Source organism: Balaenoptera ricei, chromosome 15 (assembly GCF_028023285.1).
Source record: "Balaenoptera ricei isolate mBalRic1 chromosome 15, mBalRic1.hap2, whole genome shotgun sequence".
Lineage (NCBI taxonomy): Eukaryota > Metazoa > Chordata > Mammalia > Artiodactyla > Balaenopteridae > Balaenoptera > Balaenoptera ricei.
In genome coordinates this window covers 5,725,567-5,751,119 of record NC_082653.1, presented here as the reverse complement: position 1 = coordinate 5,751,119, position 25,553 = coordinate 5,725,567, and the positions used below count along the sequence as shown (strand labels likewise).

At 53.0% G+C, this 25,553-nt stretch overlaps 1 protein-coding gene across 1 annotated transcript in view; it reads right to left on the bottom strand.

The window, feature by feature from the left end:
• The window catches only part of BMP7 (bone morphogenetic protein 7), an 89,653-nt gene that overhangs the window by 43,026 nt on the left and 21,074 nt on the right, over nucleotides 1-25,553 (bottom strand). The window contains exon 2 of the mRNA XM_059897564.1: nucleotides 14,245-14,437. Coding sequence (XP_059753547.1) covers nucleotides 14,245-14,437 — 193 coding nt within the window. The remainder of the gene's footprint in view (nucleotides 1-14,244; nucleotides 14,438-25,553) is intronic.

Sequence of the window (25,553 nt, the reverse complement as noted above, 5' to 3'; positions counted from 1 at the left end):
CCTCACGACATCAAGGGGAAATAAGAAGTCTGCTTTTGGACCCAAGTGTCATCTTTAAAGAGTCCCTAACTAGGTTCTGAGGAAGAGCCAAAAAAATTTAAAATCCTCCCCCCTAAAAGGCCCTGATAATCTAGTTTCCGTTCAAGAAGCGAAACCACAGGCTTTGTGCCAGGCACCGGAAGGGGGTGGTGTGCAATGGTCGAAAACCCCAGAGGCCACAGGGTGCTCCAAGCTGAGGACCTAGCGATCCTGATCACCTGCGTCCAGGTTCAGAGGATGCGGGATTCGAGTTGGAGTTTGAAAGAGGTAAGGTTGAGACAGACGAAGCAACAGTGGGAGAGGATTATGTATAAACACTCTGTCAAAAGCTGGTTGAGGGGCTTCCCTGGTGGCGCAGTGGTTAAGAATCCGCCTGCCAATGCAGGGGACCCAGGTTTGAGCCCTGGTCGAGGAAGATCCCACATGCTGCGGAGCAACTAAGTCCGTGCGCCACAACTACTGAAGCCCGAGAGCCACAACTACTGAAGCCCTCACACCACAGCTACTGAAGCCTGAGAGCCACAACTACTGAAGCCCACGCGCCTAGAGCCCGTGCTCTGCAACAAGAGAAGCCACTGCAATGAGAAGCCCGTGCACCGCAACAAAGAGTAGCCCCCGCTCGCCACAACTAGAGAAAACTTGCACGCAGCAACGAAGACCCAACGCAGCTGAAAATAAATAAATAAATTTATTAAAAAAAAAAAAAAAGTTGGTTGACTGTCAAGGTCATCAGAAACAAGCAGAGCCTAAGAAACCCACAGGCAAGATGTGCCCAAGGAGAAGTGATGACTAAATGTCATGTGATGTCCTGGATGGGGTCCTGGAGCAGAAGAAAGACACTGGGTACAAACCAAGAAAATCTGGGTCAATTACTGACTTCAGTTCATAATAATAATGCATCAACATGGGCTCCTTAACTATAGCAAATGCACCAAACTAATGTAAGAGGTTAACAGGGGAGCCCGGGTACAGCGCGTACGGGAGCTCTGTGTGCCATCTAGTCAATGTTTCTGTGAATCTAAACCCATTCTAAAAAGTAAGATCTAGTAATAAAAAGTAAATTATATTTTTCTAAAATCTGGTTTCCAGGGGGGTGGAGGGATTAAACTAGAGTGACAGGACTGAAGAGACAGGGAAGGGAGACCAGCTGGGGGAAAGCAGAGGCCAGAAAACAAGGTATCTCTGGAGAAAAGTGGGGTGTGCGAGAGCCAAGCTGGCTGGACCATAGGTCGGGTGTGTGTGTGTGTGTGTGTCCCCATCTGTGTGTGTTGTGTGCCTGTGTGTCTCTGTGTATGTATACGTCTGTATATCTGTGTGTGTTGTGTGCCTGTGTGCCTCTGTGTGTATATACGTCTGTATGTGTATCTGTGTGTGTTGTGTGCCTGTGTTTCTGCGTGTGCACACGTCTGTATGTGTATCTGTGTGTGTTGTGTGCCTGTGTGTCTCTGTGTGTGTTGTGTGCCTGTGTGTCTCTGTGTGTGTATACGTCTGTATGTGTATCTGTGTGTGTTGTGTGCCTGTGTGTCTCTGTGTGTGTTGTGTGCCTGTGTGTCTCTGCGTGTGCATACATCTGTATGTGTATCTCTGTGTGTTGTGTGCCTGCGTCTCTGCGTGTGCATACGTCTGTATGTGTATCTGTGTGTGTTGTGTGCCTGTGTTTCTGTTTGTGTATAGTCTGTATGTGTATCTGTGTGTGTTGTGTGCCTGTGTGTCTCTGTGTGTTGTGTGCCTGTGTGTCTCTGTGTGTGTATACGTCTGTATGTGTATCTGTGTGTGTTGTGTGCCTGTGTGTCTCTGCGTGTGCATATGTCTGTAAGTGTATCTGTGTCTCTGTGTGTGTGTGTGTACAGGCGGCAGCTGGAGGTGAGGCTGGAGCTGGACTGTGGAAGGTGTGCACCCCTGGACTAAAGCACTGGACTTTCAAGGTACAGATGAGAAGCATTGATATGTGTATAGACAGCAACAGATATCTACACCCAGGTCGCTTGCAGGGCCAGCCTCATGGGCATGTGACCTGGGCAATCACCCAGGGTCCCACACATACGAGGACTCCGTGCTTGGTTTAATGCTCGGCAGTCACTGCCTTGAAATCCTTAATGCATTTTTTTTTTTGGCCACGCTGCATGGCATGTGGGATCTTACCCTGACCAGGGATCGAACCCGGGGCCCCCTGCAGTGGGAGCGCAGAGTCTTAACCACTGGACCGCCAGGGAGGTCCCCCTTAATGCATTTTTAACAAGTAGTCCCACGTTTCCGTTTTGCACTGGGTCTCACAAAGTATGTGACCAGTCCTGGGAGCTTCTTTTTAACAATTAATAATAATTACATACTGTATGATTCTAACTGTATGACATTCTGCAAAAAGCAAATTTATGGAGACGGTAAGAAGATCAGCGGTTGCCAGGAGTTGAGGGGAGGGGAAGGATGAACAGGCAGAGCACAGAGGTTTTTTAGGGCAGTGAAAATACTCCACATAAAGATACCGTGATGATGGATACGTGTCATACACATCTGTCCAAAGCCATAAACTGTACACCAGGAGTCAATCCTGATGTAAACGAGGGACCCTGGGTGATAATGATGTGTCGATGGAGGTTCCTCAGTTGTAACAAATGTACCATCTTGTGTGGGATGTGGATAATGGGGAGGCTGTGCACGTGTGGGGAAGGGGGGCTATAGGGGAAGTCTCTGTACCTTCCCTTCAATTTTGCTGTGAACCTGAAACTGCTCTAAAAAGAATCTTTTTAAAAAAGAAGAATACTAACAAAGACTTCCGGTCCTTACACCAGACTGGCTGGGGTTAAATACACGAATCTGAGTTTTTCTCTTTAAACGTGGTCCCGGGGGTCCCGACAACAGCTCAGCTTGGGCCCTCCCATCCCAGACCATGGGGCCGATGGACGCGTGTGAGCAGGTACGTGGCTGGAGCTCAGTGGGGCTTTAGGGGGAGGATAGCAGTGAGCCAGATGAATGGGAGGCAGGAAGGAGACAGGGTGGGGAGGGGCTCCCCACTCAAGCCTGGGTCAGGGCCAGCAGCACCCCCTCCGGCTCATCCACAAGCGCAGCATCTCAGATGCTTCTGCCTGGGCCCCCCAGCTCCCGGGGGCTTTCCCTCCCAGGCGCCAGCACCCCTTCACCTGTGAACATCCAGGGTGAAAGTGCCCCTCCCCCTCCCCAGGGGTCCCGCAGGGGACATGTGACAACGTCTGGAGACATTTTGGGTTGTCGCACCCTGGCAGTGCCACCTCACGAGCGGAGGCCAGGGAGGACGCTAAACATCCTATAGCGCACAGGGCAGCCCCAAATGTCCGTGATGCCAGGTTGAGAAACCTGCCTCAAACAGCGCTGGCGGATGAGGAGGTAGAAGCACTTCAGCTCCTTGACCCGTGAGTGGGGGGAGGGGTACGACTCACCTCCAGAAGTCCCTACAGGACGAGGGAGCCAAAGTCACCTTCCGTGGGACTCTGCCCGGCACCACCCCCTTGCCTGGCTGCCTGTCTTTCCAGGCCCACTTCCCCATGCACCTGCTTTTTCTGGAAACATTTTCTAATCGTGCAGTTTCACACAGTCTTCATCTCAGGGTCTGACTTCAGGGAAGCCTGATCTGAGACCGGTGGCCGGCAGGCTTCACTCGATGGCAGCTTCACTCAACTAGCAGCAGCTGCCTCAGCTAGCGGAGCTGTACTGAGGATTCAGGCCAAGGCCCGGGTAGGCAGGAAAGAGCTCTGTGATCCATTAGCGATGCCTGCCCTGGGTCCCTGAGGGGGTGTGGTGGCATGTTCGCTGGACTGCAGGCCAGGTGTCAGCTTTCCTTCCTCCATTTTCAGAGTGACAAAAGGCAAAGCCTTGGACATTGTGGAGAAAAGAAGAAAATGGTGCTGCTGGGGGCTGGCAACAGGAAGACAAAGGAAGGACCAGTGTCTGGAAGAGCCTTGAGCATTTACCCAGATGCTGACCTCCAGCCTGAACTTGAAATAACCAAGGGCTTCCTTAACCATGGTTGACTCCTTTAAAACGTCCCTTTCCCGGTGAGCCTGCATTTCCCATCCTTACTGAGTTCACATCTGAGCAGGCACTTTTCTTCCCAGCTACAGATGACCGACTGCTCATGACCAAACTGAAAAATATTAATTCTCTCTGTCTCCTGCCAAAAAGGCTAAAGCAATTACAGGCCCTGATATGAAACACAGATGTTAATACATTTGGAAAAATAGACTCCTATGGACGAGCAGAGGTCCAAGTATGAAGTGCTTTTGGAATTAAAGCTCTGGGATCAAGTTATACAGCCAGCCCCCAATACTGAAGCTCATTCTTCCAAAATTCATTCCAGTGTAGGGAATCCGGGGCCATGGCACACACGCTGACATGTCCCCTACTTGCAGACGAGAACCAATCCACCCTTGGGTACCCACTGGCACACAAGCTCAAAATAATATAATTATAATCATCACAGGGAAACTTCCCTGGGATTGAAAAGTATTATAATTATGGGCAATTTTCACTTTTTGGAAATTGGGCTCAGATGCTGAGGAAAGGTTGCGAACGAGGCGTTCTCGGGTTTCAGCTCTGGAAGAGAGAACGCATTGGAAGGCTTGCTGGGACTGACGGGCCCAAGGTGGGAGGTGTGGGAAGTGTGAGAGGAGGGCCGGCACTTCCCCGGCCAGCAGGGACCTGTTTCACACGGCCTCGTACCAGCCCCCGTGCTTGGTGCTGAAACTCCTCTGTGCAAGACGCAGCCACAGTTTGTCAAGTCAGGAAGCCCACAGCTAGAAGGGCAGATCCTTCATGTACATGTGTTTTGCTGAGCACCTACTATACGCCAGGTTCCAGGTACTAAGGATACGACAGTGAGCAAAACACACCAGACGCCTGCCCTCATGGAGAGTTCGTCTCTGGCCCTGCTGCTGGGCCACCATCACGGTCACCACAGCTCCCGCTCAGATCTTTGCTGAAGCCCGATGAGGCTTCTGGGGGGCCACGACCCACCCAAGTTCACGCAGCTTCCAAGTGCTGGAGTGGGAGGCAAATCCAATTGCCTCCAAAGCCCCTGGTCTTTACCAGCTGTCCACACAGCATCACTGGGGCAAGCGGGGCAGGTCTTCCATCTTCTCGGCCTCAGTTTCCTTGTGCAGAAAATACGTTTCCCTCCTAATTACCCGATTCCTAGGATTGCCGTGAAGGGAAAAGGAAATGTGTATCCACCAGCCAAGGAGGAAAACCAGAAGTGACTGGGGACAGATGCAAACTTCCTTTCCTTAACCCTAACCTGCTATTGTGCCTCAGTTTCCTTGTCTGTAAAATGGGGTGGGTGATGGTACCTCCCTCAGGGGGTCGTGATGGGAAGGACAGAGTGCTGCATACCGAGTGCTCTGAACAGTCAGCTTTGTCATCGTCACCGTCAGCAAAGGCAGCCAACTCTCCTCTCAGTTCAGAGAACTGTGATCCAAATGGGAGCGTGTCTATCACCTCTTGAATTCGAAGGCATCTGCCGAATGGACAAGATGTAAAGGAGCGGCCCTTTCTACAAGGCGGGTCTGCAAGGGGACTGACTCACGGGACATTTGGTCTCCTTGACCTTCACGGTCATTAAGCATTAAATCCATATGGAATGATGGGAACAGGGCAGACACAGAAGAAGCTCCTCATAAAGGCCCCTCATGGTCATCATCTGTAATCTCCTCTCCCGAAGAGGCACCCAGGCTGCCATCCGCTCACCTCGGGGAATCCCGCACTGGCACTCACCAGCATCATCCACACCTCACGCACTCCCGGGAGGGGACGCAGGGCAGGAGTCTCCACCCACACCCAACGGATGACGTGACTCCTGCAAGGTCCCGCAGATCCTCAAAGGAGCAGGAGAGGACAGGGATCAAGTCCACTCTGGGGACTTTAAAAAAACTCAGTGTCAAGGCAATACAGGGACCCGTTACATCAGAATTCTGGGGGTGGGACCCCAGCACCCAAAATTTTACTTAGTGCCTGGTTTTGAACTGCAGGGAGGGTGGGACCTTGGGAGGGTCATTTGACCTCTCTGTGCCCCAACGACCACATCCACGGAACGGGAGAATATAGACGTCTCAAGGTCGTCGTGAGGACTTAGCGTGCGTGCAACTTGCAAGCACTTGACGCACAAGTTTGTCACCACCGACTCCCTGACCACCGCTAGTATCTTCCCTGTGAAGCCAGTTTGGGGATGAATTACGGAAGGAAACAAAAGGCACCAAGATTTTAAAAAGCACCAAGGCCCACGATGGCCTTAGCCCGCAGGACAGGAAACCAACGGATACGTGGACATTTGGTCCCGGGCTGCCAAGCAGGGCAGCCCAACTGCGATTTGACTGGCACAACACGGGCTGGACACAGCAGCTTGCCATCTGGTCAGCCGGGGGGCCACTGGATGCAGGTTTTTTCCAGAGTGAGCCCATCGGACACCTGAGTGGATCCCAAGGGGCCCTGGGTCCTGCTGAAGCCGCCCTGTGCTGGGATTTGGAGGGGGCCTGGGGGAAGGCAGCCAGAAGTGCCTGGGTGCCCTGGACCAAGCCGCTCTCCCTGGACCTTCCAGGACATTCCGGCCGTGCCTGGGCAGGCAGTGCTGCCTCCCTGCCCTCTGCGGAGCTGAACCAGAAACTCCCGAGAAAGCAGCTCAAAACCAGAGCTCACGCCCTGGGGCGGAGGTGTAGTGGTGCGAGGTGAGCGCCAGGAGATGTGGAACCGGGCACGTAGGCCTTCCGTGGCAGCAGGAAGGCTCCAGGAGATTCCGGAAGCCTTCAGAACCAGAGCCCGCAGGATCTCCACCCTCAGCCTGCCCCTTCCCTGTGCCACTGAGACTCTTAATCAGGGCCTGGACCACACTTGGGGCTCAGTCCAATGGGAGAGAAACAGTGTTCTTGGAGAGACCAAGGCAAGAGGAAACTGGGGGCCTGGGCTAGAAGAAGTCTCTCCCCTTCTGTCTCCTGGGCGCGTAAGACGGCCCGCAGAGGAGGGAGAAGAGAGGGCTCAGCACCTGTTCTCAGCCCTGGCTACACAGAGAATCACCTGGGAGTTCAGAAAACACTGAGGACCAGCCACGCCCCAGACCCTGATGTAGCCAGAGTTGGAAAAGCCCCCCCAGGTGATTCTAATGCACAGCCAAGGGTGAGGACCACAGCTGGGGACTCACAGTCGCCCTGTTGAGCCTGTTTTCTCCAGGGAAGGAAATCCGTACAAGCAAGAAGCACCAGGGTGCTGCCGTGGCCAGGAACACGAGCCCTGGAGTCTAAGAGACCTGCGGCTGAGTCCCGCCTCTGCCCCATTTGAGCTGTGGGATCTCAGGTAAGTTACTTCCCCTCTGAGCCGGTCTCTACACCTGTAAAATGGGGATATCAAGCCTTCGCAGGATCATTTCCAAGGTCCTCAAGGAAGGTGAAGTGCCCTGGGGTGCGACCACGTCCCTCTGTCCAGACATGCTCACGGTGACTGAAGTCAGATAAAAAGCAGTCTCGTGGGCTTCCCTGGTGGCACGGTGGTTAGGAATCCGCCTGCCAATGCAGGGGACACAGGTTCGAGCCCTGGGCCGGGAAGATCCCACATGCTGCGGAGCAACTAAGCCCGTGCGCCACAACTACTGAGCCTGCGCTCTGGAGCCCACGAGCCACAACTACTGAGTCCGCGTGCCGCAACTACGGAAGCCCGCGTGCCTAGAGCCTGTGCTCCGCAACAAGAGAAGCCACCGCAATGAGAAGCCCGCGCACCGCAACAAGGAGTGGCCCCCGCTCGCCGCAGCTAGAGAAAGCCCGTGCGCAGCAACGAAGACCCAACGCAGCCAAAAATAAATAAATTAAAAAAAAAAAAAAAAAAGCAGTCTCGTTACCAAGTCCTTCACCTTTATCTGATGCGACAAAGACCTGGGAAGGGTCCGATGACCCGCTGCCCTGAGGCCGCCCTGGGGCCGCCCTGGGGCGTGGGGACCACAATGTCCCCACAGTGGGAGGCCCTGTCCACCCGGCGCCTTCCCACTCGCTTCTATGCATCGCATCCCCTGGGAGCTTGTCAGACACACAGAAGCTCAGGCTGCACCCCGGCCACCTGACTTGGAAGCTGCGTTTTCACCTGATGCCGGAGGAGCCATGTCACTGAGCTGAGCTTTTAAAGGGCGAGGATGGCCCTGGGCTCGGGTCAGGGAAGCTCTGGATGAAGCTTCCTTCTCGAGGGAAGGCAGGAGCTGCAGCAGGCGTGTGAGTTCCTGGAGGGTGGGGACACCGGCTGAGGAGAGCCGTGGCATCTCCTCTGTGCGGGGAGCTGGGAGCCCTGAGGCGGGGCTGCTGGCGGGGCTGCAGGTTACAAGGTCCCCACGTGGGCAGCACAGGCACAGCGCTGGCCTCCACCCTCCTCAATGCCCGCGGCTGCCTTGGGGTGAAGGGAACTGGCGAGCAGCCCCTCGGCCCCCCACCCCCTCCGGCCCGTCACGGGGACAGTTCCCTCTTCCTCAGAGTGACTCAGGCTACGGCTGAGCCAATCTTGGCCCCAGAGACCACTGTGAGGTCACCCTCCTGGCAGCCAAGGTCCCTGAGACAGACCGAGGGACAGTTTTTATCCAGCTGTCAACTTCATCTCGACCTTGGCAGTGACTGACTCCCTGCAAGCGGGTTCTGCTGGCCCGTGGGCCCCAGGGTGTCTCACTGACCAGCTGGACCCCCTACCGGTGGGGCAGCGCTGCGGGGAGAAAGCGTGGACCTGCGAGGAGAGGGCCGGGGCGGGGTGAGGCTGGAAAATGCCCAGCCTGAGCTCCACGAATGAAGCCCGTTAGCTTGCAGGACGCCCACCTCAAACTGCCTCATCTGGAGCTGGAACCAGAGTTAGAGCCAAGGGGGACAGAAGTGGGAGCAGCTCCTGGAAGCCGAGCCTCGACTGGCCAGCCCCTGACCCAAGGTTCCGAAAAGGAGGGCAAGACTCCAATCCCTTCGCCGCCCCCCACCCTCCCCAGCAAGGCCACTGGAGCCAAGGCCACCATCCCAGACCTGCCTCTCGGCCCCCGCTCACCCCACAGCCGGCCAAGGGCGGCCTCTCCAGCTGCAAGTGGAGCCCAAAGGCTGTGGAAGGCCTCCAGCTCGGCTCATTATCGGAATTTAATCTGGATTCCAAGAGATCAAGAGGAATCTGTGGAAAGTGGCTGCCACAGGGGGAGTGATGCTGAGGCCGACCCGAAGCCAGCTAAGCCCCGGCACGCCCAGGGCTTTCCTGGGGCTCAGGCAGAGGCTCGCCAGATGTCCCAGCTCCGAGCTCTGCGCAGCTGGGCGGTCGGTGTCAGGGAGGCCGCGGCTCCCTTCGCAGAGGGAGCAGGGGGCCGCACAGCAGGGCGGCGGGCGCGGGATCAGGACTTGTCTCGGGGTCAGACGAGCCAAAGGCCTTCTGCTTGAAGAGGATGCGTGGCCCAGGCTGTGGAAATGCAAACAAGCACTCCACCTCCAAGCCAGCTTAGGCCTCCATCCCCATCAGAAACTGCGAGATTAAGGGATTTAGTATAGAGGGCAAAGGCAGTACCACCACCCAGACCTGGAGCCCTTCCTTTTCCTAAGCAGGTCTCTGCATTCCCAGTGATGGTGGTGGTGATGGTGAGGATGGTGGTGGTGATGGTGAGGACGGTGGTGATGGTGAGGATGGTGGTGGTGATGGTGAGGATGGTGGTGGTGATGGTGAGGACGGTGGTGATGGTGAGGATGGTGGTGATGGTGAGGGTGGTGGTGGTGATGGTGAGGACGGTGGTGATGGTGAGGATGGTGGTGGTGATGGTGGCAGTGATGGTGATGATTCCAATATCTGGTAAACCTTTACTGAGCACTTACTATGTTCTAAGTAAGTATGTTAATTCCCTTTATCCTCACCACAGCCCTGGGAGGTAGAGTCAGTTATTATCCCCATTGTATAGAGGAGGAAACTGAGGCTCTGAGGGGTTACTACTTCCCAAGGTCACACTGGTACATAGTGTCGGGATGCGAATCTACACTCTTAAAAGCTGGGTTATTCCACCTGGGGAATAACATAATAGGATCATTTTGCTTCTGGATTCAAAAACAGAACCTACCCAGAAAAAAAATCAGTAATTTTTTGTAAAAAATGTTAACCTTTTAACTCTTGGAGAATGAGGGCCTTGCTTCCTTCTTTCAAGTATAGATAGGGGACTTCCCTGGTGGCGCAGTGGTTAAGAATCCGCCTGCCAAGGCAGGGGACACGGGTTCAGGCCCTGGTCCAGGAAGATCCCACATGCTGTGGTAGCAACAAAGCCGATGCACCACAACTACTGAGCCTGCGCTCTAGAACCCACGAGACACAACTACTGAAGCCCGTGCGCCTAGAGCCTGTGCTCCGCAAGAGAAGCCGCCGCAATGAGAAGCCCGTGCACCGCAACAAAGAGTAGCCCCCGCTCGCCGCAACTAGAGAAAGCCCTTGCGCAGCAACGAAGACCCAGCGCAGCCAAAAATAAATAAATAAAAAATAAATAAATTTTTAAAAAAAGTATAGATAGGAAGTTTAGAAATCTAAAGCAAACAGCCCCTTCCTGCCCTCCTGCTGCCTCTTGGTCCACTCTTTGCTCTGCTTTATACTTTGCACCTGCCATGTCCTCCTGTGTCTCCTCCTCTGTTTGTGACCTCCTCGAAGGCTCAGACTGGGATCTGGTCACGTCCACCATCGCCCAGCACGGCAGGTACTCAAACATCTGCTGAGGGGGGGGACTCGGTCTCCCAGCAAAGCCCAAAGCCCCCTGAGGCAGGAATTCCCAACGCTGGCCTGAGCGTCCCCAGAGATGGCCTGCGGCCAAGCTGCTCTTCGGGGCACCCTGCCACGCCAGCCACAGAGCCACTGACAGCTGTCCTGTCCCTCTTCCAACCACAGTGACTCAGGCCTTCTCCCCTCCCAGGGCCTCTGGATCCACCCCATGGAGCTAAGGCAGGGCCGAGGAGGCAGCCACTTCAAACCGCTACGGGACCAGTGCCCACGAAGTCAGCAGGTTGACATAGGCAGGAGGATGAGGAGCTGCCGGCAGGCGCCAGGGAAGCGAAGGCTTGTGTTTCTTCTAAGTGAGGACCCAGTGGCTCACACCCACCCCAACATCATCACCTCCCTTCTGTCCTTCTAACAAACATGCCTGTCTCCACCTTAGGACGGTGGCCCTTGCGGTTCCCCTGAGATACTCTCCCCGCGCCCCATTTCAGATCTTTCTAGTCCTTCAAATACCCCCAGCTCAACAGGCCGTCAAGGACCACCAGTCACCTTATCTGGCCAGTGGGCCTATTTATTTGCTTATTTGTTGACTGCCCGTCTTCGCCCCCTGTTATGGATGGAATTGTATCTCCTACAAAGATGCGCTCAAGTCGTACCACTGGTGTCTCTGAATGTGACCTTATTTGGAATTAGGGTCTTTATGAATACAATTAGTTAAGTAATGAAAAGTCATGCTGGAGCAGGGCGGTCCCTAAGCCAAGATGACTGGTCTCCTTATCAGAAGAGGAGAGAGGCAGACAGAGAGGATGCCAGAGCCGTGTGACAACGGAGGTGGAGATCGGAGCGGCGCAGCTGAGCGCCAGGAACGCAATCGACGGCCAGCGCCAGAAGCTGTTAGAGGCAGGAAGGATCCTCCCCTGCAAATTTCAGAAGGGACACAGCCCTGCTGACACCCTGATTTCAGACTTCCGGCCCCCAGCACTGTGAGAGAGCACATTTCTGTTGTTTCAAGCCACCCAGTGTGTGGTGCTTCGTGAGGGCAGGAAACCAGTACACCCCTCACACAGAGTTGAGACGAGGTCCCTGCCCCCGCGACCCGGGCTGGTTTATCCCAGCGGTTTAGCAGCAGTGGTTGAATAAGCAGATGGCTGGGCTCCCACGGGTCTCTCCAAATGCAGTGGCCTCTGCGTAGCCCACCAGCACCGCGAGGGAGGCACGTGCACGCCAGGACCGTCTCGCCCGTTGCCGGGTCTCCGCTGCTCTTCCCAGCGCGCGGAGTGGAGCGGGCGCGCACGGCAGGCGTGGGGCCGAGGGGTGGGGTGCCCCTCGCGTCAAGGGCGGGGCCTGAGGATGCTCCAGTCACGAAGCAAGCTCCCACGCACGTGAGGGCGGGGCCCACATCAGCCGCATCCCAGCTGACCCCAGAGACCGCCGGCCAGGGAGGGCGAATGCCTTCCTGCGTGGAGAACTTGGGGGAAGAGCTGCACAGGTGACACCAGCCAACCCTCCCTGTCCTGCTCAGCCAGAGCCCATCGGGGCAGCTACATTCCTGAGGTTAAACCTCTGGATGGAGGTTTCTGAGGCAGGTTTGGGGAGCCTGCCAGGAGGTCCTGGGGTGTGAGCAGGGCTTGGCTTTCGCACAAGTGGACCGATGGAGTGCTACTGACAAATAGCCTCTGGGTACCTGCCTCGCCCCCAGTTAGTCAGCCTTCACGAGAAAAAAGTCAAACAAACATGTGCTCTTGTTCAAGAGTCCCGGGGGATCTGTCAGAGTACAGAGCAAACATATGTTACCCTGGGGGACTGAACTCAATGCTTCTTATTGAAACTGGGTGTGGGGGCCAGGGTCCAGCCCACCAGGGTGAAGTGGGGCACCTGAGTTCCTTTAGTAAGATTCGGAGGTGATTGCCAAGGCTGTCTGCTGCCCGCCCCCCCCCCCAGAGCCACACCCACATTCCAGAAAGGTACCATCCCCTCAGGGAGGGTCTGCCATCGTCTCTAGCAGGGGAGCAGTACAGGGCAGTGCCTTCAAGCGGGGGCTCTAAAATGCAAATTGAATCCACACTGAGATGCCATGTGTCACCCATCAGACAGACTAAGATCAAAACAGTTCGATAAGAGCCCATGCTGGGGAACACATGGGGCCACAGGCCGCCTCTGTGTGGCTGGCAGAAGTATAAATTGACATAAGCTCCAAAGGGAGCAGTTCAGCAAAATCTATCAGAGTCACCAATGTATGCGCCCCCGGACCCCACAATTCTATTTCTAGAACTATATCCGACTGATAGACAAGCACATGTGTTATCCGCCCCACCCACACCGTCTATAATTCGGAAAAATTGAGAATCCACCTTGTGCACGCAGGAAACTGGCTAAATACCTTAGAGCACAACCCACACGATTGGAGACGTGTGGTGATGAAAGGAACAAGGATGCCCCCTGGGAAGGGACATGGAAAGATGGTCAAGGTTTACTGTCAAGATTGTCAAGGTTTAGTGATAGAAGTAGGTGCAGGAGAGACCCTATGACGAGATACCATTTGTGAAAAGATTTAAATGCACACATATATTTGCTGATTTGAGACAACGCAAGAAACTGGGGGCAGAGGCAGTTGACGAAGGCAAAACACTGGAAACGCTCAAGAAAAGCTTGGTTTTCTTAGTATTTAAGATGACCTTCCAAATGACAGTGCTGGCCAACCCAGGTGCTGAGAGTCGCTATGTCCCCAAATGTGCTACGAGGTCCCCTTTGCTGCTGAAGACGCTAGGACAGCCCAGCAGAAGGGGGCGTCCACACCACCTTTCTTCCGTTATGAGGAGTGGCAGGTGGTGCGGGTGGGAGTAAAAGTCCAACAGCCCGCGATGTCCCAAAACCCAGCCACCAGGCGGCACCACCTCGGGACTGCAGGATGTCCCTGTTAGAAGTTCCAGCCCATTCTCTTAGCCTTCTCACCTCTCAGAGGACTTTGAAACGAAACGGAAGGGTCTCAAGAAATTAAAGTCCTTCAACACAAGCTTTTGGTTCCTGACCTCAAGATTCCTGGAAGGCTGAGAGTTCTCTGCCCGTTTATTTTTGATTTGGGGATTTTTATCCCCTAGCATTTTATTACAAATGGCCACTTTCATTGATGGCCTGACATCACATGCTGGGTTTCAGGGATGAATGGGAGAGAGGCAGACCGTCAAAAACGCTTCTTCCTCTTCCTCGTCCCCCTAAACACAGGCTGACCCAGGCTACCCATCATTACCCACGGGGGCCACCCCATCCCAGGCTCACCTGGCTGTCCCCTATTCCTAACTCGATCTGCTGACGGTGATAGTTTGAAGAGGTGGAGACATACACCATACACCATCTCTAAAAGAAGATGCTCTGTACAGGGCCTGGCACGTGGCCGGTGCTCCACGGGGGGAGCAGTCATGACCAGTCCGGTCGCGTCCTCTAGCCACCAGCTCCTCTGTAGCTGAAGAAGCTCAGGACCTCTCCCAGGCACCAGTACAGCACACCCACCTGCCCAAGTGCTCCTGCAGCACCTGGTAAACGCTGATCCGGAATGTCTCGTTAGCGAAGTGTTCCCGGATGTGGTCCTTGTAGATCCGGAATTCGGCTGCAGTCACCGCTTCCCCTTCTGGGATCTTGGAAAGATCAAACCGGAACTCCCGGTGGTGGTAGCGTGGGTGGAAGAACTCTTTGTCGTGTTCCACTGGAAAGGGGAGAAAACACACATCGGCACCAAAAGCTCATTAGTGACCGGGTTTCACTCTCCCAGCTCAGCGTCCAAGCATCTTGCCTAAGCTCGATAGAGACCTGCCCAGAGCCGGTGACCCCTGGTGATGACTGCCCGTTCCAGGCTGATCTGCAGCAGACTACAGGTCACAGGCTCAGACCCTTGGTCACCCAGGTGGGTCCAGGTGGTCACCTTGGACAGCAAGAACAAGGAACTCTGCATCTACTTGCTGGGGAGAGTGGGGTACCGACCAAGTCATCCCAGAGGCCCTGGACAGGCTTGGGTTCCGGGGACTCAGGCCTGGGCTCAAATCCGGACTCAGCCACTACCTAGCTGGGTGGGCTTGGACAAGTGCCAGGTAAGCTATCCGGACCTCAATTTCCTTATCTGAAAAATGGGAATAATAATCCTCCTTCATGGGTTGTTGTGAGAGTTAAGTGATCTAACTCACATAAATAGTTTAACCACTGGAAGGGCTGGATAGCTGTGAGCTACAGTGTAAACATCAACCTTACTATGCCTGTCATGGGTTACCTTAGGCCAGTGGTACTCAGCCCTGGCTGTGTGTGAGAATCACCATGGGAACGTGGAGAAAACATTGATGCCCTAGCCCAGTGGGGGCTGGTAAATGTTTAATAACTGGCTCTCTAGGACCCGATCTGTAGTGTTGGCCAATTTTCATCTTGGAAGATTTCAAGCTACCAAAGTGAAGTCACTGAGGACAGAGATGGCAGACTGGCACAAAGTGGGCTCCAGCACCTTGCCCCTCTCGGAACCAAATGAATCATTATCTTTGGGGAAGGGGCTCAGAAACCTGTACTTTTTAAAGCACCCCAGATGTCTCTAATAGCAGCCAGTGTTTACAAGCACAGCCTTAGACAAAAAGCAGAAAAAGAGGTGAATGGCAGCGTCTTGGCAGGGTGAGTGGGGGGTTTGGAAAAGGACTTCAGGACAAAATAAGGTAAAGGGACCAAGCCCTTCTCCCTTATACTGGCAGTGATACTAGACTAAGCCATTATGTCCCACTTCATAGACGGCGAACACCAAGATGGATAAAAGTCCAAGAACAATGCTTCTGGGAGTGGGCCCCTGGTTCACAAGGATCATGCATCCTTTGGACTAACACGGAGCAGCAGTGAAGGTGAGCCTCATCGATGCTGCAAAGATGCAGGACGGCCAAGCCCAGGTGGGCCTGCAGCATCTGCAGATACCCTTCATTTCCTGGGAGCCACAGCCCAATCTCCACTTCCTGCCTCGGGGGTGGGGAACCAGAGAGACAGGGAGGGAGAGTGGAACCAGCTTGGCCGGAAGGGAGGAGAAACATGAGCAGTGAGCTTCAGCTTTCCGAGCTTGAAAGCCCTCAGGCTGGGTGGGTTAGGGCCGCCACAGGTGCAAGCAGGACGTGAATGCGTGAGTGCCTTTGAGGAAGGAGGTTCACAGCACCGGCAGCCCAAAGGCCCTTTAAAAACCAAAAATCTGTTTTAAACCTTAATAATATGACTGGCCCAGGGCATTTCCACTTTGATTTATGGAGAAGATGAGGATGCAGGGTCTACTGTGGCAGCCTCTACGAAGTGCCACCCACTGGGGATCAAGTGAGCCTCGGGAGGGGACCCCAGGGTAAGGGGGCCTCTGTCACTAGGGAGATGCCCCGGGCCGGTCTTGGTCACCCTTCCGGCTCATTCAGCCCTCACGTCACCCTAGGAGGAGAGCACAATGCCGCACTGGTAGGGGTAGTGGTGCACCTGAGACCCAAGAGGCGTGGTGTGGCCTCCCAGGGTCGGGGAGCTGGGACTCAAACCGGGGTACCACCCAACCCGAGGCCTTAACCACACATCTCAGTGGCAGTGCTGACGGCTCAGCAAGGGGAGTTCCTTGGCTTGTCTGTCAGAACGTTTTCACTGCATTACAACGTACGTGTTGTACGTGCACAACCACAGGGGTGCAGTTCAGTGAACTGTCACAGTGAACCCATCGTGGAACCTTCTCCCAGATCAGGAAACAGAACATCAGCAGCGCCCCCTTCCTCTCCCCCAACTTCTCAAACCAGAGGTCAGTTTTGCTTGTTTCTGAACATTATAAACAGGGGATGATACAGTATCTATTCTTCTGTGCCAGGCTTCTTTCACTCAACAGCGTTTGTGCAATTCATCCATGTTGCTGTGGACGTCCATTCCTCTTCGTTGCTGTATGATATTCCACACTTCGGTTACAGCCCTGTTCACGGATCCGCCCTACAGGACACGGGCGTTTGCGTAGTTTCCAGTGCGGGGCTCTGAGAGCAGTGCCGCTCGGCACACGCGGGCACCCGTGTTTCCGGGGGGCGGGCACACCCAGAAGTGGAGTTGGGCGTGTTCGCTGTCGCGCCCGAGCACTTCTATGTGTGGGGGGCGGGGGTGACGGAAGAAGGCAAGTCTGTCCTGCCAAAGACGTGGGCACAGTCTGGGGGTGACTCCTGTTCTCCTCAGGCACTTTTCTGCAGGGGACTCTGGGTGGGGGGCTGCGGGGAGGCGACGACTCCTGGAGAGAATCCCTGCGCCCCAGCGAGCAGCCGGAGGGTGCACCCCCCTGCCCCCCCAAGCTCGCTCGCAGTGAACTCAGCCGCGTCGCCCCCAGCCCCAGCCCCCCACCCAAGCCAAGGTCACCAGAGACCTCCCACAACCAAATGGAAAGGACACCCTATGGTCACCACTTTGCTGGACCTCCAGGTAGCAGCAGTCAACATGTGGCTCTTCCAGCCTCGGCAAACCTTGCCTTCCTGCAGTTCCCTTCACTGTGAACATTTAGCTGTCTCCCACCCACCCCACCCCATCCTTCTGGCCGCTCCTTGAAACATCCCCTTAGATATTTCCATTTACAGGAGTTGGCATGCAGCTCGGGAACATCAGGAGTGGCCCCCCATGCCGACAGACTACACAGATACAGTCTCCGTTTCCAATCATCTTCCCTTCTCCCCCAGCGGAGCCAAACCCCCAAAGGCCAGAAAGAACCCCTGAGGTGTGCGATGCTTCAATATTCAGCGAGCAAGCCTGCTTCGTGCGGTTGTGCACAGGAGCCTCGGGCACAGTGCCTGGGACTCAGCGAGACCCCGACAGACCCCGGTCCCCCCGCTCCCAGCGCGGGGACAGACCACGCCTCACCACAGCTCCTCCTGGCAAACACAGCCGTCAACCCAAGCAGAGAATGGGGCAGTGGACCCCCCAATTTACAAATGAAGATGGCAGAAGAACCCAGAAGTGCAAAAAGGCACGTGCTCCGTGACGGTTCTCGCATTGAGCACTCTTGGCCGTCACGTGATGGATCCAGGAGAGGCAGGATTGAGCCCCATTTGACAGATGAGGAAACTGAAGCTCAGGGAGGAAAAGTAACTTGCCCAAGGTCACAAGTTAGGTGAGTACCTGAGCTCCGAAACCCCACTCTTGACCTTTACACTACCTGGAGCCGGGTGGCCTGAGTTCAGATCTCAGCTGTGCGCCGCTTGTGGTCTTGGCCCAGTTAGTTAACCTCTGTGCGTGTCCCCTTCCTCCAGGGATGTAACACTGGTCCTTTCTCATAGGGAAGATCACAGGAGGCGGCACTTACAACAGTGCCTGGCAAATGGGAAGTAATTTGTATTGGTCATTTTTACAGGGCCTCTCAAACAATGAGCTGTAAGAGTGACAATCAGTACAGAAAAAATAATATGTGCATGTGGGTATTTACATAGTTCAGCTATGATAACTTTATTTGAAAAAAATTACAATAGATCAAACAGAAAAGAAATGTTTGGATAAGCATGACATTAACACAGGTACAATCACTAAAGTCACAGGCAATGAAGAAAGAAAACACTGATATATAATCACAAATACAGTTTGTTGCAGCAGGTGTAACTTTTTTTAACGTGTAAGATAAAACATATCTTAACTGCTAAGACAGTTAAGATATCAGGGTTATAAGGTTTCTTTTTTAAAAAAAGATAAATGGATAAAGTGTCCCACTAAATTTCTTGCAAACATTTACAGGCTCTTTGGCATGGCTTCCTAAGTGAATTTCTTTCATTAATCATTTTAAGACAATGAGAGGCATGAACCATGTCATTATTCTGTTCTTCCTGAAACCTACATAATCTTGTGATTTATCAAAGAAAAAACAGTCATTTTTTAAAAGAAGAGCAGCGACTAATTCAAAGTTCAAAGCAAATCCCAAATCTCCTCTTCCCAAGGTTTCCATTTTATATGGAAACCGCTCCACCGTGTGGAATCTACACCATTTCAGTCTCAGGGATCAAGATGGCTTAACAGTCATCACTAAAGCAGATGGAAATAGGCATGTATTTTAGGGAGAAAACTGTCTTCACACTTTGTTGTTACATTACTGTAGTTGATTACCCAAGACTCGAGTTTTAAAATAAATGCCTAGAGTTGATATCTCCCTGAGCCCATTAAGAAAAGCAACCTAAGGAAACCCAGAACCTAGGAAACCAGCTATTTCTCCCACTGCCCTTTATATTCTAGAACACCACTGACTGAGAGAACGCACAGGAATGAACAAAGGACTTTCATCTTCAAAAGATTAAAAAAGTCCCAACCCCTGAGACCAAAAGCTAAGTCCAAAGAAAATAGATTCCAGAAAAACCATCCTGACAGCAACCAGCTTCACGACTGTCCCCAAAGCCGATTCTGGTGTCCTTCTTTTACAAAAGCCTGAAATAATAACCCCAAAGCTGGCCCTGGGAGGGCAAATTTTGGGCTGGAGGGTGCCAGTAAAGCGTAGAGGCAGGTGGAACAGGAGGCCACTGACCTGGGTATCCCCTCTCATGACCCTCTGACATGTCAGGCAAGACCTCTGCCCCACATACAGGTCAAGCCTGATCCCCAAGCATCACCCAAGAGCGTTTGCCTCCTCTAAGCACCTAGGGTTTCTCCTCCCATTTACAGTCACACGATGTGTACAAGTGTGCCCCTCACTAAGTTAGGGTCCTCTGCACAAGTGGGTTACGATAACCAAAGGCAGCTTGCCATGCAGACTTTCAGAGGGCAGCAGGCATTTAAAGGGTACCTAAGTGGGGCTTCCCTGGTGGCGCAGTGGTTAAGAATCCGCCTGCCAGTGCAGGGGACACAGGTTCGAGCCCTGGTCCGGGAAGACCCCACATGCCGCGGAGCAACTAAGCCCGTGAGCCACAACTACTGAGCCCACGTGCTGCAACTACCGAAGCCCGCGCACCTAGAGCCTGTGCTCCGCAGCAATGAGAAGCCCGCACACCGCAACAAAGAGTAGCCCCTGCTCTCCACAACTAGAGAAAGCCCGCGAGCGGCAACGAAGACCCAACGCGGCCAAAAATAAATAAAAGTAAAAAATAAATAAATAAAGGGTACCTAAGTGGAGGTTTCCAGAGCCATGCTTTATAGAACTGTATTTAACACCCTAAAAATTAGGGGTATGCCCCCCGATATACACCTACTGATGGGCATACATAATAATACACAAAGATAAATGAATACAATGAATTCTTATACACGTGAGAAAAGAGACATAGAAGATGCAATATTTCTCCTGCTCCCTAAGGGTTCATTTCGTGCTGAGACACAGCTCACTGTGATGTCACCAGTAGGTGCCAGGTTCACGCCACTCCTTCTCTTGGAGAGCTTCATCGTGGCTCTTGCAATCAAGCCAAATGGTCCCAAGGGAGCCACCATCTTGTCCCATGACCTACTTCTCCAGAGTTGAGGGATGGGAGGGAACAAGCCCCAGGCTGGGCCAAACACAAGATTTCTTTTATCTTTACTGGCACCTGGTGGGAAAGAGCCCCGTTGGTTTTCTCTGCCTTAAACCCTAAGGATGTAATGTGGCACTCTGGCCAGCCACACACCACCGCCGTGCAGAGAAAGCTGGTCGGTGAGAAAGAAGATTCCAGGCAAGGAGGACAGAGCTCAGAATTAAGGGGGAAGCCTTCCAGGCTCGATCCCCTGGCCTGGTGGTCCCCGTCCTTCCTGAAGTTTGAGGTTTCAGTTCTTCTAATTTGTGAGTCACATGGAGACCCTTCAGACAAGTCCCGTGTAAGCTATTTAGAGTCAGGTCACTGTCCTTTGCAACCAAGGCAGTTCTGAGCAAAACAATTGAGCCCAATTATATACACACCCAGAAATGGATGGGCAGGAAACACACCCAGGTAACAGTGGGGATGTCCAGGTGACCATTTGCCGTGAAAGCTGCTTTCTTCAGACGTGGATAATTTCCAAGTATAAGATGACCGCTTGACCGAGCTCTGGGAACAGGGGCAATGACGTCTCGATCATGAGTCTCCAGTGCCCCGCACAGCCTGATGCTTAATAGGGCTCCATTAGTCTATTGGATTCAGTATATTACTTCGTGTAATCCTCTTCTAGTCTTTAAGTCAACTATTTTATTGATAACATACATGCAGTAAAGCACACAGATCCTACGTGTTCATGAAGTTTGGTGACATTTCTCAATGCAAACGCACCCAGAGCAGGACACGGCACATTCGTTACTAGCACCAAAGACACCCCCCCCCGGGCCCCTCCCAAACACCAGCCCCTTGCTCATCCCCAAAGGTGACCACCATCCGAACACCCAACACCACAGACTCACTCTGCCTGCCTGGGGCTTCCCCTTCTGCCTCTGCTTCCTTCACTTAACTGTGTCCGCGCGCACCCTCTGTGGCTCTGCGGAGCGGTAATTCACTCATTTCCACTGCTGTATTGGACCCCATTGTATGAATAGGCCACTGCTGATTTTTCTATGGGCATTTGGGGAGTTTCCAGTTTGGGACTATTACAAATCGGGCTACAATGAACATCCTTCCTTTTGGTGAACACAATTCTATTGGGTAAACACCCTGAAGCAGGATTGGGAATGGACAGAAGTCAAAGATTGGTCAAGGGCAAGCATTTTGAAGAGAAGGAAATCGAGAAGGGCTACCCAGTGCCGGTTAGGAATGCCTCGTGGGCAATAATGCCAGTGGTGGATAAAAGCACAGGAGCAAGAACTCCACAGGTGAAGCAGGAGGGAAGAAAACACGTGTAGATGCAGAAAGCTAAACTTGAGGTGACCTGTGGGAAATCCAAGTGGGAAATTTGACTGGGCAGTTGAATGTCCAGTTGGGGGCTGTTGAATTGCACTGATGCATCTAGTTTTGTGGGAAAAATGCACATCCAATGAGAAAGATGAGCACCGCCTCGGACCACTACTTGGGGGGCTGTGTGGGAGATGGAAAACACGGCCACCGCAAGACCTCGGTCCAGGGGAAGGAGCAGGCCCAGAGACAGGCAAGATAAGATGACCAGATGGTAGCCAGACTCAGATAACAGGGACAGGGAGACCACGCACGGGATTTGATCGTCGGCTGCTTACAGACCCCAGGAAGTGGTAACGGTGGAGATGGCCGTGCAGAAAAGGCAAAGAGAGCAAGACCATGGCCAGCTGCAGAGGACAGACATTTGCATCGTGGAGGGGGGACTGTCAGCCCGTATAAAGCTGCCTTCATTCCCTCCTCGAGCCGGTCTCCCGGCCAGGGCTAGGAAGACCTGATAAATAGTAGTAAGCAAGTTAATGGTCCAGCTGTTCCTTCCAAAATTTCATGGTTTTTAGAAAAAGCTTAGTTAACTTTCCAGACTATGCGGTCCTCTCACTGTCCCCAAAAGATGCTGCCAAACTATGAGAGAGGACTAAATATTTTATAAGCAAAGTGACGCTTTCCAAGTAAAAACTGCAAGTCCAGCATTAGAAGTCTGCTCTTTACGCAGCGTCCAGTTTCCCTGAGCTCAGACTGGACCATGAGTTCCAGTTATGGGCTGGGGGCAGACCCCCGAACGCCTTTCACGAGGCTCCGAGAACCAACCAAAGCCCAAAATATAACCAGAAACTAGAGCTGAGTTTTCAAAGACCCTTGACTTCTTAGGATCCTGTGGCCCAGCATCCCCCCACCCTGATTTCACTCTGAAACTTTCACCCCAGGCTCCTTCCTGTCCTACGGGGATACAATTCATCCAGAAGGTTCTGGCACACGCCAGAATGCACTGGAGCTGATGTTACCAAGACTGCTGTCACTCGGCGATTTATGGCTCTGCAGCTTCAGGGATGTGAAATTTGATGATGGCTCTTCATTCATTCCAAGATTTACACGGCAAGATTAAGGAGCTTGAAAAAGCCGCCAGAGGCATGCCATAAATTGGGAGTCCTAGAGAACTGAAGACACATACCAACGACCCTAACAGGAAAATGTTCTCTTAATAACATGAGCGTTGATACACTGTGCTGCTCTTACAGAAGAAGGGAGACGGTTCTAAATATAGAGAAGAGGAAAACTGCATCAAAGTCTAACCTGATAAACACTGCCAAGAAAATATTTGGGTGTCTCCTCACCCCCACTGTATTCATTCTACAAGTATTTCTTGACCACCCGCTCTGGAGTAAGGAGCCCTCTGTTGACCTGCTAGAGGCGAGAGGTGGATAAAAGCTCACTTGGATTGCAGCTCTGTCACCTACCCAACCCCTGAGCTAGGTAACAGCCACCGTTTTAAAATTTTTATTTTTAATTGTGGTAAAAATACACACAGCATAAAATCTGCCATCTTAACCATTTTAAAGTGTACAGTTCAGTCACGTTAAGTCCATTCACATGGCTGTGCAAGCAATACGCAGAACTCTTTTACTCTTGCAAAACTGAAACTCTGGCCCCATTACACACCTCCCCATTCTGCACCCACCCCATCCCCTGGCATCCACCAGTCTACTTTCGGTCTCTATGACTTTGACAGCTCTCTGTACCTCGTACAGTGGAATCACACAGTATTTATCCTTTTGTGGCTGGCTTATTTCACTGTGCCCAATGTCTTCCAGGTTCATCTATGTTGTAGCATGCTTCAGAATTTGTTTCATTTTCAAGGCTGAATAATATTCCATTGTGTGGATACACTACGTTTTGTTTATCCAGTCATCTGTCAGGGAACACTTGGCTTGCTTCCACCTTTTGGCCCTTGTGAATAATGCAGCTACAGATATGGGTGTGCAAATCTCTCTTTGAAACCCTGCTTTCCATCCTTTTGGATATATGCCCAGAAATGGAATTCCTGGATCATATGGTACTTCTAATTTTAATTTTTTGAGGACTTATCCTACTGTTTTCCATAGAGGCTGTACCATTTTACATTCCCGCCAACAGCACACAGAAGTTCCAGTTTGTCCACATTCTCTCACCAGCACTTGTTATTTTCTGATGATTTGTTTTGTTTTGATGGCAGCCATCCTAACGATATGAGGAAGACGGGTACCATTATAAAAGCCCTCCCACGGGACTGGATACCACATCACATGTGTCACACACACATCATGTCCTCGAATCCTTATAAAACCCCCACTCAGAAGTAAGCACGTGCATCGTGCCCATTCTACAGATGCGGACACTGAGGCTCAGAGAGGTAAAGTCACTTGCCCACGGCCACACAGCTGGTCTGAATGCTTCACCACTTGACCACACTCTCTGCCACACGTCTCCCCACCGCCAACCTCTTAGCCATGGAGACGATTAAATAAAGACATCCCTGAAGTACACACCAAGCTCTCAGCACACACAACGCGGTCACAACATTAATCTCCTTAAAAGCTAAACTCAGAGAGCGAGGACCCTGGATCCCACTCAGGTCCCTCTCTGGTTTGTGAATGTTGCTCCTGCTGGTGGTAGAGTCACCCCGAGGGAGGGAGGGTGGCCGACCGCTTGAAGGTGGTATAGCCTTAACCCGTCTCCCCATCCTCCCTCCCCAGCCCCCCAAATCAGGGGGCGGGGCCCCGCCCGGCAGAGGGCACACAAGCGGCATTGTCTCCCCTGAACTGCCGCTTCAACTCTCGAACTTTCCACCAAATGCTTTGGCTGCCAGCAAGACCACCTGGAGCCCCAGCGCCGGGCGCTCCGAGAGGGTCTTCGGAGACACTGCCTCCTTGTTAGACGCAGGGGGCCGCGTCCCAAGCCGCGGGTGCGGAGGCGAGCCCGCTGGCGGCCAGGCGCTTTGTCATAAGCGTGGCAGCCGCGCAGATGTGGAGGGGGTGGAGCAGAGAATTGCTGCCCCGCGAGATTAAACACCCCGGCGTCAACATGTGTGCGCTGTTGCCTGAACAATGTTATCATTGTGAATTGAATGGACCAAAGGGTTTAGGGGATGGGGCGGGGAGACGGAGAAAAGATGGGTTTAATTATCTCTAGGGCCAAAGCCAGTTGTTTGCCTAAAAAGCCCCAGACGCTGGTAGAGCTGAAAAGAAAAACAGGCTGTGCGCTTACATCAACCTTTCCGCCATAAATCGAGGCAGCCATCCTTCACCCAGGGGTACCCCGTCTCCCCAGAGTCGGGGGGGGGGAACCCAGCCCTCAGGGACCTCTGGGTCCCCACCCCATCCTTAGCTAATTGAAAATGAGGGGAAAGAATGGAAACTAGTTACTATTTCAGCTAAACTAGTGATTCTTAGCCAGGGGCAATTTTGTCCTCCCCTCCCCTCCCCAGGGGCTCTTGGGCAATGCCTGCATTCCTTTTTGTTTGTCACAGCTTAGGGAACGTGTGCTACTGGCGTCTGGTGGGTAATGGCCAGGACACTGCTAAACATCCTACAGTGCCCAGGACAGCCCCCGACTACAGGGGGTGGTCCAGCCTCCACTGTCAACCACGCCGAGCTGAGAATCCGGGAGCTAACAGACACGCAAGCTAACAGGCGGTTTCGGTCCCACCTGGGCTCTCAATCGGCTGGGTGGGACCCCGAGCTCCATGGGCCTCAGTTCTTCCCTCAGTAACAAAGGAATGGATTTCATTGGTCTGAAGTCCCCTTTCACTTCTGTTAGGTTGTACCATAAAAAGTTGTGAAATTTCCACCAATTTTGACCTATGTGTAGTTCAAACTAAACTTGAACTCTACACGGTCCAGTATGGCAGCCACCAACCGCATGCGTCTACTGAGCACTTGAAATGTGGCCGGTGTGGCAGTGTTTACATTTATTTCAGTGTCATCAGTTTAAATGTGCCCAGGGGCGCCTGTACTGGACGGCAGATACGGAACATTTCCATCATCGGGGAACGTGCTACAGGACAGCGCTGTTCTGTAGCAT